Raw genomic sequence first — 20,131 nt, 5'->3', positions numbered from 1 at the left:
ACTTAAGCAGTCAATTATTCAGGTAGCTAGTGATACACGGTCCATATATCATACATTGCGTTTATGCAAATGGCACAGTAATATTATACTTTAGGCGCTAATTTCAGGCTTACTAATAGCTAAACGAAAAAAAACTTAATCCACTAATCAATAAATACGTATTACTAGGACGCCGACAATAAAAATACAACTATCTGCTTTAACTAACGGCATTTTACTGTAGTGAAGTTTACACTATATAAGAAAAAATAAGGCAGTCGTTATATACGATAGTTTATTGAACCTTCGTTTTAGCTTTCTTCGCGTGTCCAACTTGCGTTGTTCTTCTGGTGTTCTTTGCGCCTCGCCTTCTCTTTTCTCTCGCTGTCCGGATTTACAGTGGGGGGTAATAAATTTGTCTTCCTCGATATGGCCGGTTTTAGTTTATGATACGATAAAACGAGAACTATACGTTTTCGCTCCGTTGATCAATTGGCTATCGTTGATGGATGTGTTCAGTACAAAAGCGAGGGAAAGACCAATGCGAGAGAGAGAATTGTTAATCCGACGTTATTTTTCGTTCTGCTGCCATCTTCAATTGTGTGCTTATATCACTACACAGTTAATGTGTTATTGATTCAATGAATAATTTCGAATTACGTTCGTTGTTGACCTTCTGTTTTTCTTCGCCAATATCTCGTGATGTAGCTCTGCTAACCGACTGTCGTCTTGGCAATAGTATCTTTTTTGTCACTCCTTTATTTTTGTTTTTTTTTTTTTGAAAAGACCCTGAACATTCTTTTTGTATAATTAGTGATTAGTACTTATATGCATGTATAGGCTTATAAGTGGGTCCAGTAACGGGGTGGAGCAGTGTTGGCGAGGCTTAGACAGCGACGTCTCTCCAAGAACCTAATTCCTATTTTTTTTCTTTCTTTCTTTTTTTTTTTCTTTATATAACCGTTTACGGAGACCCGTAAGTGATTAGCGGTACTTTAAATGTCGAATAAAATCTGCCCTGTCGATATGAATTGTGCTAAATTTCTTCTGCTTAACATCATTAGTGACTCGGTCGGAAAACTGGAAGCCAATTCAGACATACCTACAAAACATCAATAGATATAAGGGTATATACTACATGTGAATCAATCGAATGTTTGTATACTCGTTTCTGAAGATCTCATCTTTAGGTCTTCAACAACTTGAAGATAAGCAGTCAGCTTTTCTACAATTACTTCACTCGTTAGTTGCGGATATTGTTACTCTGCAGCGCGATTAACTACGTAAATGTATTTAGATTATTGTTCCTCTTCGTTACTAGTTTATCGTTTTCAGTTATCAGTAGCGGTGCAATGTTCAGAATCAGTTGATTCAGATCAATTGATGTATATATATATACATATAATTAGAATTTGTACATGTGGACGCATCGAGCTATCTCTCCTTTGCGCCGCTGTCGTTACAGATAATGTTGTGAGACTACCGTATGATGATTGCGTGCAAAAGCCTACGACCTAAAACGTTAGACCCTTACGTTAGTTTTTCTCATTGTGACTGAACAACTCTGCAATACATCTACATACATTTATTTATATACCGGCGTCGTCTATTTGCCTTTCCTCAATCTACTCTTCTTTAAAGTAGATTTCACAGAAAACTAAACAAATTTAGGCTGTTTTCTCTTACCCGGTATTAAACTGTGTACCACAATTGGTTGTCGTCCATTGCTCCTGTATCTAGCACTATGTATATCATGCATAAAATAATAGCTATGCACACCCGAATAGTGCCATTTCGGCAATTATCAGCCATTCCCGTCCTCAATGTAGATTCGACGCGTCGAAAAATCATATGGCTAGCGCTGTCACTGGGTACTACTTCGGGCGGCTGACCGTTCTTAGCACAAATCGAGCCGTGTACTTACGCTCAAGCTAGAACCCCTATGTTTCGAGATTTAGCTCTCGTATTGCCGTTAGGCATTTTACCAGGGCAGACCCGAAAGAAGAACCTGCACCAGCTCAGTAGATAAACACGTTCCTACCGCATCGTGTCGGACATCGAACCCACCTTAAACACCAGTCCCTTTCAACCCACCCCCACTCTCGACCGCTCAACGACTTTTTGGTATTCGTAATTCCTCAAACTTTGGCCGGTATAGCGGCTGTACATGGGTGAGGTATACGATTATAATAGCTGAAATCCTAACCTCGTTCACGAAAAGCAGATCAGAAGTCAGCTACCATTGTTCCTATGTAGATGTACCTAAACATTTCCTTTCTATTATTGTTAATAAATTCGCTAGTAATCAACGTGTATGCTATGCATCCAGTTTGTGTCGTCACCGTCAGGAATCTGGGTTTTTCATTGCTGACACGTATTGCTCCCTGTACAAACGATTAGAAGATACCCTCATTTACGTACAACGGCCGTAGGTAAAGAAGGGTAAATGCGGCGACTGAAAATTCAGCGTTGCTTCTTTTCGATCGAAAGTTCAATTCATTTGTATGTACGTGACTATGGTACCAGCTGACCTTTTCTCACTTATACCATACGTGTCGTTTTAGTTAGACTGACAATTGGCACGAGACGATGAGAATGAAGTACCTCGATTGCATATTTATTTAAAATGGCGCTTCTTTTTGCCTGCACCTAAATTTTAGGATTTAGTCGATTTGTCACACGTTCAAAAGTGCCCGTCTGCCTGCTAGAAACTCTCCACCGCAGCATTTACCTCCAGCCTAAAATACTTTATCATCCTTATTCTGGCTATTATAAGTTGTCCTGTGGTACTTCGTGTAAGAAATGTAAGTTCGCATAGTAAATGATATCAAATCGCTGCTGTTTGTCGCCGGTTTGGATTATCTGTTCTTTTTTTCAGCTTTGTCTTGTTACTTTTACACAACATGCAATGTATATTAATTCATATAAATCTTGATATTAATTGTATCGTTCTCCGGTAACGTTCGTCAAAGTTTGACCCGTTCGTACTACCTACGTTTAAGACCCACCATTTCTTTGTGAGTGCGCTAGATGACCCCGATTGAGCGATTGCAGTCAATAATACTATTATAAGCTAACCGCAAGAACGCAAAAATTCAGACTCACGTACTTTTTATACTTGCGTCCAATAGTCTTACATTATGACTTTTGTATCCTATATTATTTGTTTATAATTATATTAATAAGGATGTTATTATAATATCATCGCGTTTTACCTTTTGCATCCACATACATATGAGATAGCCATGACACTAACCTGCCACTAGAGGCAACTTTTAAGTGATTCCATATAAATCCGCTAGACAACTTCTAAGACGAGTGTGCTGAGCAGTGTATGATATACGCACTTACAAAGACCAAAGTCCCATTTCCTGAAATCTTCTTGATCTTGATTGTTTTGTGATATATGGGAAATAGAAACCTATTCAGAAGTAGCATTACGCTCTTGCAGCTTTGATCGTTAACCGTTCAAGAGCTAACAATCAGTCTTCCATAACACAATCTGTACACGCTTGATACAATCCATTGCTCGTATCCACACATGCTGCTTGGATTGGGTTTGAAATGGTCATTAATATTACTACTGTAGGTGGATTGAAAGGCAAGACGTTCTCTTATTATGGGACTCTGATAGGATTAAGACATCGTTTAAAGTAGAGTCGGATGAGATGTCAAATTACGTCATAATGTGTCGCATAATTCCCGTGTTTTTCTAACCGAGGTTTGCGCAACTACGATTATGTTTCGGCCGTCGTGTAACTTTGACGGATGGGACCTTTTCTACGATTGTTTTCCAGCTTTCTTCTTTATCCTTGATACGCCAGCGCAGTTCGACATGAGCCCAGTTCGTGATCATTGGTATGATTATCCATCTTTTCTATTTACTGATATTGTCTCTACTGTACAGGTAGTGACGTTCACTCGGTCCACAGCTCATCCATATTTCATTCGTTCATCCATGTATTCTGTGTTTTTCGTTGGCCGCATAGGCAAAGTCTCCTGCTCTTCACAATCACAATCAGCACCAATGTATTTGCTCACAGGTGGGCATCCCACTTATGCTACGATACTCACAATTTGCCCTAGGTTCTGGCAAGGATAGCAACAGCATATAGCTAAGAGATGCGTCCGTTTTTGTGGCCATGATCCGCCTTCTCTTATATAGTAGGAAGGTTTCCGTTGTTTTAGTGGACCTACGGTCGTCATTACCGACGATTATTGCTTGGCATGATGCTAACGGCTAAAAACTTTAACCCTTCGTCATTTGTGTATTTCAATGTATCACGATACTTTTGAGGATACTGATGAGGTGCTCATTCACGTGAGGAAGGCGGGATCATTAAATTGGTTATTGTTACACCCGTTACTCTTCAGCACGATAACGCCACCGTGGCCCGAATCGCACGCCTCTGCAATACGAAAACATCGTAGGTGGTTAATGAATTGTGTCACCGTTTACTATCGCTTGCTCTGACGAAAACGTACGAAAAATACTGTCAGCGTTTCAATTTGTCTTTGAATTGTTTTCATATCCATTTGTGGGAGTACCTTCTTGATCAAAAGAATATACGGAGGAACACGATTCGAATTGGAACGATCCTGCTACCAGAAATTTGCTATTTAAAGCACAGCGTCAACCCATATAACTGAAAGGTAAAAATAGGAAACAGCGCAGATCCCTGCTAAACAGCCAACGGCAATAACATCTCTCTAGTCTGTTATTAATATATTCCCTAATGCGCTGAGCATAAACAGCAGTTTCTGCTGGAGCCAAAGCAACGCAGCAGGTAGGACCTGGCCACCTGACACAGCCTGATCGAACAATAGAGCAATAACGTTGTTTTTGTACGTTCCTCTGGGTTAGCACAGCGGAAACTTTCAACGTGACTCGTATCTAACGCCCTGCGACTACGTCAAACAGATGGTCTGTCGTTGAAAACAGGTAACGAAAATCGTTATATTTAAGTCATCAACACCGAAATCGATCACATATCAGCTGTACTATTAATTGTGGTGTCACGTAAACCCTTTTCCTCTGCGTTACCCTTTTTGTGGACAGAAAGGGTAACACAGAAGTAACGCTGCCCTTTTGAGCGTCTAATACCCAATGAGCCCGATAAGCCAATCATTAATTATATAGAGAGTATAACACTAATCAGATCAGCAGCTGTCTCTCAATCTCAGATGAACATAATTTTTTTTCGATGATATATTGTAGGTACATAGCCAACATTTTCTACCCAACTTATCGGATCAATAACACTTCTATTATTTAGCGGAATGGAGTGAACTTGCCACGATACCGCAAGCTGTTAAGTGCCTAAACGACTACTTACTAATCAAATATAATTCCAATATCCGTTCGATTACTGCCTAACTTACCCTGCATATAGTCATGGTCACGGCGACGGTTCCGCAATACGACTGCAAACGAAATTAACATGACGAATAGGAGAGCTAAACACAACGTAGCTGCAATTGTTACCTCGTCCGCCAGCCAAGGGGAGCCTATTTTAGAATAGAAATATATATGTATCCGCTAGTTAGGACCAAAGTTGAGTTTGAAGTTCATTACCTATACACACAAAAGCACTGATCTCCCCAACGAGCATCTATCAATGTCAAGAATATATATAATCTTGAAGAGAGCTGCAGGCAAAGCATTTGTTCTATGTTTATCTATTAGTAGAAAGCTGATGGCCTAAAGGCATCACATTTTTCCTCAATCTAAAAGAAAAAACTGTTATCGTGGATGTTTTCTACTAATTTAAACGATTTCTTGATACTTGATATCGCGCGGGTACAATACACGACGCATTAATATCGCACCTTCAAGAAGGTAAGGTTACACATGTCTAGAACCTGCTCGTACGTTCTAGTATGCAGTGTTTTTAATTTAACGACTAAAGAAATCTATGGCTCGATCACTGGTGCGCCCTGGCCTGCTGCGTCTATATTGGTCAGTTCTTAAGGTTCGGCAGCGTCAGCAGTACGCGGCATCCTATAGCGACAACATGAACCGTAACCGTTTCGACGTTAGAAGAGCGGTTGAATAGCGCCGAACCGAACGTAGACAAGAATTTTTCCCATAAGCTCTTGTTCGAAACCTTTGGTTCACCATTATAACGGTACGCCAACGTTCAGCCTGATCCTCCCTGCTTTCTCTCGCTTTTTCCATCTTCTCGTTTTGCAGCGAATCAAAAATCGATTTCGTTGCTCACCGGCCATCGACTCTTTACGGAACTCTCAAGACCCGAAGAACACCCTCTACAGGGCAGACCACTGGGAGTAAGCCTCAATGCAGTTTTTAAAGACTAGTGCTCCGTGCAACGCGGGAGGCACACGGTTAAGGTGTACAGAGTGTGGAGATCAAAAATGTTTGCGAGCCGAGTCCCGCTGCCGACTTATATATGTGTTGGGTCGGCGGTCTCGGGAGCAAAGAGGAGCTGGTAATGAAGTCAATGGATGGGTGATCGGATCGCTAGTCGGACTAGCCAAGAAAAATAGCTTCCGCAGATAATGATCGGCCTTGGGTAGGCCCATTAAATTTCCCGTTAGCCCAGCGTTTGCCCGTTACGCCCCCATGTCAGCGACAAGAAGCAAGCGAGAAGCGTTCTTGGTGGGCTGGTTCTTTGTCTGGTGCGACACGTAGGGTGCTTTAAGAGTCAGGTGGGTTCGACTTAATTTTGCAGGTCTAGCTGAACTGTTGTTTCCAGATGACGAGGTGAAGTTACTGTGAGAGAAGGTTACGCTAAGAGTCATGCAATTTGTTACGACGCAGCTAAAGGTAAACATGCGGCTAGTGCAATCTGCTTTACCTAGTATCTTTGCTTAAGGTAAACATATCTAAAAAGACACGTGTACTGCCTTCGAATCGACTTCGTCCTTCGCCGGTTAGCATCGGCAGTTGTCCCGATTGACAGTTTACCTGGAATCGCGCATTTTGGAAGTGACAATGCTGAAGAGTGGAGCTAGATCTGGACTCAGACTTGCTGTGTCACGAGGACGCGGGGCAACGTCCTTGAAGCGACCTGGGGCAAGTTTTCCGTTACGTTACGTTACGTTACGGATAATATTTGAATCCATATTATTTGACGTTTACCCACAAAAGGACAAACAACCGGCGACAAAAGATTCATGACGAGTGAAAAGCCCGTTTTCAGCTGTAGTCCTGTCAGCACGCGCGGATTCGGTGGCACTCGGCTTAAGAATTCTCGATCGCTTACACAGACCCCACAGCCGTCCTTCCTTCTGCATCAGTCAGCACTTAAAGCAGTCACATTAGTGACTACCATAAACCTCCCGTTTCATTGGGAGGTGAGTAACAAACAGCTGAGGCGACTGCTGGTAGTGGAAGGATCAGCAGCGAGCGCAACTGAGTCTTTTATAATCCGATAGTTATAAAGAAGCGTTCTTTTTACTTTGTGGATTCATGTTGAAAAACTGCGCGAAAGCAAACAACGTGCACCTAGCATTTGCGTCGTACTATGTGCACGTTTATTTTTCTAGCCAAATATGCAAATTGGTGTTCTATTTTATGCCGGCCCCCCAGTAGTTGTGGCAAAAAGCTTACCTCTGACAAACCTATAATGGGCGCAATGTCTCTAAAGATTTAAATTTCCACGAAATGCTTATCGATCCGTCAGATTAGCCCATTCGGTTTCCTTCTAAGGATCCTCGAACTCGACTGCCAGTCCAGGTTGAGGGGTGCACTAAACCCTACTCTATGGTTATAATTATAAAATAACTTAATAAGCTTCATTTAATTGTGGTCCATTGAGTTGCAATTCGTTACTATTTTACCGTAATCACAGCGGGACTTCAAGTTTTTCCTCTCTGAAATAGCACTATATTTATACCACACTAAAGCTGCTGTGTAAAGACAATATTGAGCGCAATTTTCTTCATAGTAGTTTTTGATGCCGTACCAAAGAGGTGGTTATGAGAATTTGCTTATACAGCACAGGTTATATATATATATATATATATATATATACGTACAAGTGTATAAAAAGAAATTTTCTTTTTATGCACCTTTACATAGCTCACACATAAGCTGATTAGTGCTCATATCCATTACTACAAAATATTCGGTTTTATCTAGAGTATCAGTGATACCGAAGACTTCAAGACTAATTTTAGAATTTCCGCACCTCTAAATCTCTCTGGTATGACAAACTCCCTGTGTTTCCGTAGAGTGCAGCAAGTCCCTACTTCCAGCAACAGCTATGCAAACATTGCCGCTTACTGAAACGTATTGAACCACACAAGCAAACCTGTCTCTCCCTTTATCTGATTCAGTAGTCCAGTTGTACTGCGAATTTGCAACAGAACTCGACCCCTAAACCTCGATATAGGGACAAATACGCGTGTTCACGCTTACCTAAATCAACAATGACGAATGAGCATGGTTCTCGTTGATCTCCAAGCTGATTCCTGGCCCAGCAAAGTAACGTACCAAAATCGCCACTATCTCGTGGCGTAAACTCTGCTTCACTCGTAGTGCCATCCCATGTAAACCTGACAGATAGGAAAATGTACACAAGAAATTATACCGGGAGGTTTTGTAAGGTAGAGGCATTGCCTTTTAGCATAACCCTGAATTGATGTCTACTGTAATTTTCACAATGTTTTCTATAGAAATACAAATTGTTGCATTTTACGCTACCACTAACCTGTCAACTCGTCCTTCGGTTGTTGTGCTATTAACCTTCCATCGAAAGGAAACCGATGAGGGATGTGAGGTGACCGAACACTTCACACGAATAGTCTCACCTACCCGGGCATGATATACAATTCGCTGGTGAGGACGGCAAAGGGGGACATCTGTAATTCGAAATCAAGCAAAGCAGCAAGCATATAGAAAATTTGTCAAATAGGGCCATAGATGTATCTTTGCTAGCAACAATATGAGGTAGTATCTTGTTCTGCCGATATGCCTTAAAGATAATAAAATCCTGACATTAACTAGTAAACTTTATAATCGTTTTGTAATTCAAATGTTCATGTGACCTTAAAGCTGAGTAATACTAGGGTATTCCAAAAGTTAGAAAATATCTCTTCTAAAACTTGAACCAGAATCTACTAGCTTCTGTCGACACCACATGTACTAAAATACCCTTGTTATTTTTTTTACCCGGGCCCCCTATTACGAAAAAAAAATAGTACACTAATGTATTTCATCAAAATTAAGCAGATGATTGTAGTAATAATGACACACTTTAATTCAACAATGTATAAAAATAATGAGTACTGTTTTTCATGAAGACGCATACACAAAAGAAGGGAAACAGAATATATAAGTATTTTCGAAGATCACAGCATACGTTTTGATTTAAATGCCCTTTTCATCAAAGTGGGTGTCTGAGGCCATTCTGCTTACTAACGCGTTGACACAATGTACTAGCACGACTCCACCCAAACATCGTACACGCCCGATACGACAATTTTCATTGCAGTATCACTAAAGCGACCATTGTAAACTCCCTAGATTTCAATAAAATGAAAAACAGGTCGTTAAAAATAAATAATTTATTTTCCAGAATAAAGATCATACAGGTAATCGCTACAAACATCAGATAACAACTGGTCTAATTGATAGGATACACGGTGTTTAAGTAGTTTGTTGAAATGGAAATTACATCAATTGTGAAATATCAAAATACCATTTGGATATAGAACCTGGAACCGAAGGGCTAGTTAAAACAAGGACGTCAACGACGATAGAACATTGAAAATCCGTGAAGTATTCGTCTCACGGTACTGTTTGTACTATAATAACATAATTGCAACAGCTATGAAGGCACCGAGAAACGCATACGGCGTACAGGGCATGTTTCATAAGCGTAAACGTATCATACTCACTCTTATGTGGCTGAATAAAGGTACCCGTACCGATATAGGTTCTACGGGCCGCCTGAATAATAGCAGATCACTATTCTAATTGCAGTGCCCCGTCCAGGTTTATCTACTGACCATTGTTACGCTGTTTTATTTCCCTTTACTGGTGCGGAACATGTCGACTACGCTTCACTTTTTTTTTATTCGCAGTTCAGTTATCCTTGTACCCCTCCACCTCTCTAGACATTCGGCTCTCCTTTACACAACGATTCGCATCCATAATTTTCATGCATTTTCTCTCCTTCTGTCTACATTGGAGTTTGCCGAATATGTCGTAATGTATCTCATAGGCGCCTATATCCGTCCGGTCACCCTGCCGCTCCTCCGTCTTGGTTTCCATCTATTTCACATCTTATTTTTCTTCTTTTCCAGGGGACAGCTTCTTCATTTTTCATATTTCACGGTCACTGCGTTTCCCTCTGTCGCTGCAGCAGCACCAGCTCCAGTGATCGAGCTGCCTGCAAAGATTCACAGGACAGGGTTTTTCTCTGGAAAGACCGTCAACTAGTCCTCGAGACTGCCGTCGACTCAACTCCTATCTCAGAAAAATCGGAGTCTGGCTTGCCGAGACCGTGCTCAGGGGATCGGATCCCAAGCGTCATCAGTCCATTCCTTCGACCAACTCAATCTGCGGGTGGCGCGCGAGCGGCACCGAATAGAAACGTTATGTTGAAACATTTGGGGGTTTTAAGGGGAAACGACCCCCCCCCCCCCACCTTGTCACCCATGGCTTTTTCTCGGGCGGCTGCCTTGGCCAAGACTCGCTCAGGCTCTGTCTACTTCGACTATTTGGCGATATATTGACAGAACCAGCAAAGAGCTCCAGCAGAAAACGAGGCAAGAACAGCTGAAGGCGCAAATGTGAAAGAGAAATATGGAAAACGATTGCCTTGGCCTATCTCGTCCTCAACGCCTTGAAGTTTTCGGTTTGCGCCGCACACGATTACTGTGGAAAAAGAGGACCACGATGTCCAAAAAAAGAGGAGAAGCACGAAAATGTTCAAAGGCGTTATCGTTCTCACCGATACCGGCGTTGCTTTTTCGGTAGCCCCACCGTCGCCACAGCTTACAAGGAATAGCGCAGGGAACAAGACTTAGACGAGACTCACTGAACTTGACCCAAGCGGAAATCATAGAGAGATAGGGCCTAGGGGTAGAGCATGGAGGAAAGCACTTCTCGGGAAATATCAGAAAGACTTCGGTGACCCCTCCAACCATGTGCAGAATAATGAACGGCGAGACCATCTGATTCAACAGTTGTCCTTGCGCTTTTGCAAACGACTAAAGGTTCTGTCGAAAGAAAGATAAAGAGGCAGCAGGTCGCTGACGAGGGAAGCAGAAAGGCTTGTCAAAGAAGGAGGAAAACGCACCTTTGAGGAAGCGCAGAACAAAGCGGAAATAGGCGTAAATGTACACACAACTGGTCTAATATAAGCTTAAGAGGCTTCATATAATTTTTGTCCTGAGTCGTAAATGAGTCATTCACGAAGTGGAAGGCAACCTCATATAGTTACCATCAAAATGCATTTACGCTTACAGCACTAATCATGACAATTTAATATTAAAGCGCCATTAAATACATTTAGGAATATCGCTGATGATGCGACACGCGAGGAATTTCGTTTCGGATCTTATTATTAGGTCGAACGACTTAGACGCTGCTTTTTATCTATATATATTCCTCATCTCTGACACATTTGCATATGTGTGTATATATATATTATCTAGCGAATGACTGTCTACTCAGTATGAGCCAATAGCCATTTGATCGGATCAAATATGCGGTCAGTATTGGTTATGTAACGTACTAAAATCAACTCTGAGAAGAGAAGCGGCAATCCGGCGAGCGAATGTGGCCGGTTCACTAATTGGTGTCAAGATAGCTCTAATCGTGCATGTATTTCACCTTATTATATATATATATATATATATATATAGTCACGTCTGCAAAGCGTATGGCGTCTTAAGCTTTCATAAAAAAAGTTTACCGGAATAAAGAAAATGCATATGTACCGCACCTGACTCAAACTGTGCAGAAGTCCACGCTTTTTGGCTGTCCTGCATGTTTACACAGTCGCTTTGATACGAGAACACGTATTTAGTTATCTTTATTCTGTGATACAGCTGTTCTTATACAAATGCACTGTACAGTGAACAAAGGATCGCGTACGGCCATATGTAATGCCGGAAGCCTATTCTGAAGCTTGCAAGCACTACATTTTGGCAGTAAGCTCCATAAATTAGAGAAAAAAAATCGTTATTTTTGGGCCGCCTTCGTGATTATCAATCACAATATAATTAAGGTCCCTCTAGCGGCCGCCACTGTAATACAGGGTCAAAGGATAAAAATATTGAATCCGATCTGGACAATTGTGCAGCTTCATGATTGCTAAGGAACTGCACCGGAATAAAATCTTAAAAAAAAACCCTTGATATTTTCTTTTAGGAGTTGCTATCTTTGGACCACCCGAGGCTGCCTAAAAACTATTACATGATGAAAGAAAAAGTGGACCGTGCTCTACAAGTCATTAGAAAAGTTCCGACATATGGAAATATCGAACTCACAAGAACCTTTGTTAACCATCTTTTTTATGCGTGGAAACTTTATCAATTTATTTACTTGCTGTCAAGCCCAGCGGAAAAACAATTCGACAATGATCGAATATCTCTACCTAATATTTTGATCTGAACACTTATTTTTCTTATATGAATAACTCAGTTTGCTTTATTTGTCCTCGTAAATACGGCTAGAAGGAAGTAGATATCAGTAAATAAAAAAAAAACCTCATTTAGTAGTTTGCGACGGATGAAGTCACTGGTCTAATTAAAAGTCGAAGGTGTTGAGTCTTATCAAGGCGAATATTTGCATTACGTAAGAGATGTGTATTTTGGTCTTGAGCACTTACGCTTTATCCGTAGAAAGAGCGCAGGCGACACGCCGGACCCTTGGCCATTCGCAGCTTCACACGTATAGTTACCGGCATGTCCATGGCTGACGTTGCGTATGTGAAGACGATTTCGACGTGCGCTCACACCAGAACCTAATGTGGCCGAAAGTTTGTGCTCATTGTGTTTCCAGATGAGCGGGCCAAACGGTGCTGGGTTAGCGTCGACAAGGCACAATATTGAGATATCACTGCCCTCCGTTATTGACCCTTGGCCCGGTGCATCAAGTTGAACGCGTACCACGGGACGGTCTGTGGAAAGAAGATACGAACCGTACGCTAACGCTATGGACCGAGCAACCCAGTTTCACGTGTTTTAATGATTTTTGATATGGTAGTTTGAGGGGTAGAGAGCAGAAGCTGGCTCTGTAGTTAAAGTAGAATTGGGGCAAGGAAAACGATATCCAGTACCAACTTTGTTCCTAACCAAACGAAATCTACCCTTGTTCTAAGCGTTGATAAATTTGCGTCCTGGTCATAAATCTATCTTGCCTATGTCTGTCTTTATATGTTCAGTTATAATAGACAAGTCTAGTACAAGCATTAAAACTGCTAGGCAAGGTATGAATCATAGGAACTCATCTAGGATGCTCCGCTCTCAAAAAGGGATCTATATGAATCGATTTAGATCGTCTCCTGAAAGCGATATGCTGTAGTAGCGCCTATTCAATTTATACAAATAGATCCGCTCATCTTGTACTCGTCGACTAATAACATATGCACACACGATTACACTAATGTACATATATACATACATTTGGTATACACACTTCGTCTAGTAAGATAGGCTGACTTAAATAGAACCATTTCTGCCAACGTCCGTCACCTTTCCCTAACACGACTAGTTGTTCTATAGACCTTTTCTGACTGATTGCTCTCTTTTCGTAGATGAAGCGTCCAGCACATCCGTCTAACGTCTCGTTATCCTTTCAGTAATACAAAATACGCTCGTGCTTACATGTGATGCTTACAAAAAAGCACATACGCTTAAGTTATCTCTGACACATATATGCAACGTTGTTCTTTAAAAAAAAAAGAGGGCTGGCGCTGATTTTGTCTTGCGCGAGTCTCCACAAAGTAACTTCCCATCCAAACACTTGCTTGGCCGTCGCTTCTGCCGCCGCCACTGTTACTACTGTCGTTGCAGAAAGACAAAAAAGCAGTTCCGCTAGAGCTAAAATACATTCCAGACAACGAGCGTCATCGTGCCCCCCCCCCCCCTCACCCTAATCGATTTCATGCTCATTCCGTCTTAGCGGCTAGTCACGCTCAGACACTTCTTCGTTAACATAGCCACTACAATACAAAGGAAAAGGCAAAAAGGACGCTGCGTCTCACTTTATTGGAGCGTGGAAGCAGTCCGCCGGCGCCAGCGCCGTAACTCGCCCACTGCCTAGCTAGCCCAATGTGCCGAGTTCCGAGCAAACAGAACGACCCTCATGGAGATGGAGGAAAAGGAGAACTAAAATAAGCTCATCCATTTTCAAGTAAAGCACCTCGTCTTCGTGGCTGCTTTTCCATCCATGAAGTGAGTGCGTGGTTGAAACAACCTCGACTTACAGGGTCGTATGTTGTACGGAGAAAATAATTGGCAGAAAAAAGAAGCATGAATCGCCCTGAACAAGATCTAAGAATAGGGATTTAACTAAACTTGAGAAAAGCCAAAACGGATCAGGTCGAGCCGTTTACCAGCCTCAAGTTGATTATGTCCTGTTTTCACAGGTGCATCGAAATGGCCATATATTATAGGACAAATTTGCTACTTTCGTTGTTTTTTTCCGATTTCGAATTTCGAGAAGCCAGCCGAACGTTGAGCTTCTATCCATTCGAATATGTTGCTAGAGCCCAGAAAATAGGCAAGTAAAATGCTTCTTGGAGTAGATAAATCTTATGGAATTGAACAGGTTATTTCCAGCTGTAGATCGACGGGGCGGGTTGAAGCCAAATCTGCGGACGGTACCGTTGATCCCGTTGTTTTCGAGTCAAACAAAGTGTGTCTTGCATCAGCCTCTCCAAAAGAAAAATCCCAAAGAAGTTTCTTAGCTAGTTTCGGATAAAGCGAGACACTGCTGATCTTTCCTGCCTTCCCTGATAATAGTAAGATTTGACTATTGGTTGCATTATTGTTGATTCGCTCATTTTATCTCTAGGGGAAGCAACAATTACTGTCAGCGTCCAGGGCTACGTAAGCGCATTGAAATACTTAATATTATCTAGTCTCGGATATTCTAGAGCTTGATACTCTAGATGTTCTAGAGCCCGCGCTTCTATTATTTGCTTATTTCTGTTATTACAGGCGTACTTACACGGAACAGTTAGCAAAGTTCGCTCGAAAGCTTTCGCCGTTAGTATCGTTTCTCATAGGTAAGGTCAGCATGCACGCAGATTTTTTTCCGAAAAAACTCTGAACTTGGTTAAGGAGTGCTCTGATAGTCTACTTGACATGCACAATAGTGCTAGGAACGCTCCTAGTCATTAAGTTATGGAAGCAGTTAGTGACTGAATTGCGTTAAGTTAGATAACTTACAGTGCACATTTAGGTCCCATTGGTCTTCTCGTACCCCAAGCACAGACATGCGAGGGTTCTCTGCACGACATACCAAGCTCTGTCCATTGTCTTCTGCTCGAGGCTGAAATCGGACCACGGAAGTCGTCAAATTTCCATCTGAAAAATAATATAAACGGTTTTGATCGGATGCCTTAGAATAACCCCATATGTCGCGTTTGCTGCGCTCGATCCTCGAAGTGATCCTCGTCAGCAGAATTTTTGAACGTTTCAGAGCTATTTTGTTAAACTTTTAAGCGTACATTTCAACTGCTGACAGCGTCCTCTAGAGCGGTTATGACTGTAGTACACAGGCAACTCCTGTAGATTAGCAAGCGGGTCGTGGTTATATGACAAGCAAAGGTTAGCCGTCCTAGTCGAGTGGTGCAACTTACCCATACTCGTGTGCTCAAAGTCCTGCTCAAGATTAATGCCATTCTTCCACCAAGACACCTTAGCAGGCGGGACACTACCCCACACTTCGCATATAATTTCGGCATGGTAGCCACTACTTAGCGCGGCATCACTTCGACGAATTTGGACAAGGAGCGGTGATACTGACAATAGAAGAATATAGATTTCATGAATAATTCTATCACGAAACTCATCCTATCATTATAAGCCAAGATTGGGCCTTAGCTTCCTCCTTGTCTATTAGCTATTCCATTGCGAACTTATTGCGAAACTATCTACTGTTAAGAACTTAGTAGATAATGATAAATACTTACGATTGAGCTCAAGCCGCAACTGGGTCGTGTGGTAAGTGATCTCGTCATTGGCAGATTCACAGATGAACTCAGCGAGGTGATGCTCGCGCTGAAGTGGATGTAAAGTGAGGATCGAAGCGGTTGTGTCACCAATACGAGACGTACGAACGTTGCCCTCGATTTCGCCGGTGCCTCCTCGCTTCCATGTTACACTGGGAGCTGGTTTGCCTATTAGATCCAAACCACATATATTCAAGTACATTTTAAATAAAACAAACAGATCCCAACTCAGATCTGCATACACTGTTTCGTCATTCATTAGTAGCACTATAGTGGATCACGTTCCTATACGACTGAAACTCTATCATACGGATATGCTACTGTGATGACTTTTATATACGATGGGCCACATGTCATTAAATTGTCTGTCGCATTCTCCACGATATCCATATACCGTGTGTGTAATAGGACTGAACATGTGGGTGATACCACACACACTTTTCGACCATCCAACGCACTACGAATTGTACTAACTCTTTTATATTTTGCAGTAATGAAAAGTAGAAAAGCATTTTTCAGAGCAGTGATATAATAGGAACAAAGAACGCTCTCCTTCATCTTCTTGATTGGCAATCAGCTACGTTCACTGATAGTTGTCTAGTCTTTCAGATCTCCACTAAAAGACGGGGAACGAAAGCAGCAATTTTGTAGAAATTTGTCAGGGATTGGCAATCCTCAAAGCAGTCAGGCACACCCAGACACACACAGATGCACACGTGGCAGATCATGGAATAATCGTTCTACTCTACATTTCTTCACGCTTCAGCTACCACTGCGAGAAAAGGAGGCAAGGAATCGCCAAACCTGCTGTTGCCGCTCCGGCTGCTGTTACGGCTTCTGTAACGGACGTTATCTGGTCTCGCTTAAAGCTCCATACCAGCTGTGGGGGTGATCTGCTATACTCTATCGATCCTTTTTTTCCTATACATATATATACACACACAAATGCCTGAATACTAGATATACCAGCTAGAAATGAGGATGCATGTTCGGCGACAACGAACTAGCATTGACTAACTTGGCTTAGCAAGCAGCAGGTATACGGGTTTGGGAAACCTAGATGCCATGAGCAAGCGGCAGCTGGCATTCAGTCTGTCCCGTTGCTGATGTGTGCTATTGCTATATTCGGGCGGCAAATACCAGCGCTGGCAGCCTAACCTATGCGGTTGTACTTATACCCATATGTTCTTTTACTGATGTGTCTGTAGAGGCATAAGGGGCATAAGGTTCTATGCATGTATAGCAGACTACAATCTACTCGAATATTCACTATGCGGTCCGATTCGGAGTCGACTGGCTTACCATTCACAGTTATATTGCCAAGGGAAAGCTTGTCGCGGATCCTGGAGGAGAAGGCAATTAGACCATTATAACAAGAGCAATATCTAATACCGTATCGTCAGAGTTTCAGCTGCGCATACACTTAGATATGACCGTGTCGCTGGAATTGGGTAATGCGGTCATGACGACACCCGCTTCGCGAAATATCTACATGACGCAGAATATTAAGCAACGCAAACACTCCAATCTTGATACTCGCGTACGCGGAGTACGCGCAATTTAGGGGGAAAAAGTTAAAAAAATCGCGAGAAAATTATGTCTTCCAGAAAACGTGAGGGATAAGAAAATATAAGATGTGACAGAGAATCGCTATCCGCTTATGATTCCATAAGCTGAGGCAGCCTAGAACGCTTGCTGCTAGAGTCTTGGGCGCTTTTCGGGATAGTCTGAAGATTTTAGCTACATTCGACAGTTTTTAGAAGATTTGGTACTGAAGCATCCGCCGAGCGCTATGTGCCACTAGAAGTGCAAATAATTTATGCAAGATCCAAACCACGTTAAAGATTCGGGTAGAGTTTGGGGACCTCTTTGTCTTATACTAAACCCCGTTTCCGACATCGTCACAGTCGACCCTTCTTGCTGTTTCTTACAGACCCGTTTTTTCTTGTTCAGAAGAATCATGCTGCCGAAATTCGCCAAATCTCGGCTCGTGATTATTCTTAATTCCATCATTGACTCCGAGAATAATCAAGTTGAGCGATACTGATAATGGGCACATTTGTTCTTCTTTACGCCGTCGACATGCTCGTACAAACGTCATTCACTACTGGGCTTCTATATAAGTCTCAGCGCGTAAAGGACAAAGGAACATTGGGATCTCATAAGGGGCTTGTTTTACCAGTCGTCGTGTGCTAAGGACGGATCAACTCAAGTAGCCAAAACAAGTGGTTGTGGGAGAATCTGAATGGAAGTAACTGCCCAGAAAAAGGCGGAGATTACAGTAGATGAAGAGCTTATAGGTGCCTGCACTTTTGACCTTATCTAACGAATAAAATGAGGCCGCAGAGTCGGCGGAGAGCTTCTACTGGCCTAATACGTTTGGTAAAAGTACATCTTTTATGATAAACTAGTTACACCGTTACAGAACAACATAGGGAATATTAAGTGCATAGATCTATAATTTTAGCAGCATCTTGAAATATGTAACTCATCAAGAATTATTATTGTATTAAACCTTATTTTTAAACGTGTCCACTGAATTCCCTTACCTCCTTTGACTTTACAGACGAGGACAAGCTTGGACGTTTCATTCAGGGGTCCAAGGCTTGTCTGAACTTCCTCCCCAGTTTCCGTGTAAATGTGTGGAGGTAACGGGGGTACTGCAAGTTATAGTTTTATTTTTATTTTGCTATAAGTTTGTTTCGGTCGTGGTATCACTCAGTGTCACAATTACGATAAAACTAATTGTTACTTATGCTGAAAGTAATTAATGGCTTAGTTATTTTATCTGACAGAGTTACCAGATAGAAATGTGTTTTTTTTTTTGGAAACCGGACACTTATTTGTTAGCGCTGTATCTTTTTTTGAACAGAAATGGCGTCCATCAAAAATCAGAACTGTATCATTAATTAATAGCGGAATCCTATTTTGGTGTCATTAACATAACGTGCGTTAAGCACTATTGCCTCATGTCTGATTGTTTCAGTTTGCTACCTACCGACAACTTGTAGCTGGACGGTTCCATTTCGTATACTGCCATCTTTGAAGTGCACCTGGCAGATGTACGCACCCGCATCCGAGTGTTCTAGTCGAATTAGCTTTAACGAGTACGGATATGATAATAAGCTGAAGTAGGCTCGAGATGTCCACTTCTCTGATGCCCAACGCAGAACCTATGTGACAAGCAAGCAGAAGTGAACGGAAGGACAAAGTTGACCGACTGCTATTGTACACATAATGCTGCTACACATAAATATAGAGATCTGTCTCGGTATAATAAACTTCGTAGAAGCGTTTGACACCAACCTGAAGACAGCGCCAAATTTAAACATAAGCAAGCTGATATAATTACGATAACCTTTGATTTACAACGATTTCACCTAAGTTTATTGATTTTCTAAACAGGTCTGCGTCTCAAATGTCTTTTCAACGACATCGGTCGTCGTTTCATCGACTGGAAAAACGCGTTTTTCTACAAATGCATCCTAAAATACCATAGATGTTTTACCTGATTCGAAGAAGTGAGATCGATGGTATAGAAAGGGTTGACCGCAAACGATCTGCCCGGTCTTTGGTGAAACCACCAGACCTTGAGTACGTTGCCCGTTTTATTGAACGATGGCTGATCCGTCACACACGGTAAATCTGTTTGATGACCTTCTTCTACGACTATACGTGTTATTGCAGTACTACCTGTAGAAGAAAAGTTCAAATAGCAATAAGTAAATTATTGGCTTCGAATTTTTCCTGATTTAGGTTTGCTCCTAACTTTATCATCGGCATTGCTCCTGCTTAACGATTCTGTGTGTGACATAAATGAATGGCTTGCAGCTTCGACACGTGTTTTTAAGAAACATACGTGCCAGCTAAAACGAGGTCACTAATATCTCTCGTTGTGTAGGGACGTGAAACAACGTACACTCTTGGAGAGCGTGCTTATTTATGCGTACTATACACTGATTAACGTAAGATAACGCTATAACATATGCAAATGA

General features: G+C 41.8%; 1 protein-coding gene across 1 annotated transcript; it reads right to left on the bottom strand.

Moving 5' to 3' along the window:
• Positions 1-257: 257 nt before the first annotated feature.
• Positions 258-19,829, bottom strand: LOC111272131 (B-cell receptor CD22; the record flags this gene model as incomplete). Its single annotated transcript, XM_086973170.1, has 10 exons — positions 258-4,388; positions 5,362-5,487; positions 8,363-8,499; positions 8,655-8,814; positions 12,786-13,076; positions 15,352-15,489; positions 15,765-15,978; positions 16,098-16,185; positions 19,128-19,309; positions 19,612-19,829. Coding segments are annotated over 10 exons (1,646 nt in total), but the record flags the coding sequence as incomplete, so codon positions are not given.
• Between the last annotated feature and the right edge of the window lie 302 nt (positions 19,830-20,131).

This window comes from Varroa jacobsoni, unplaced genomic scaffold, assembly GCF_002532875.2.
Source record: "Varroa jacobsoni isolate VJ856 unplaced genomic scaffold, vjacob_1.0 contig01641, whole genome shotgun sequence".
Taxonomy (NCBI): domain Eukaryota; kingdom Metazoa; phylum Arthropoda; class Arachnida; order Mesostigmata; family Varroidae; genus Varroa; species Varroa jacobsoni.
This window is presented reverse-complemented; position numbering and strand designations above follow the sequence as displayed.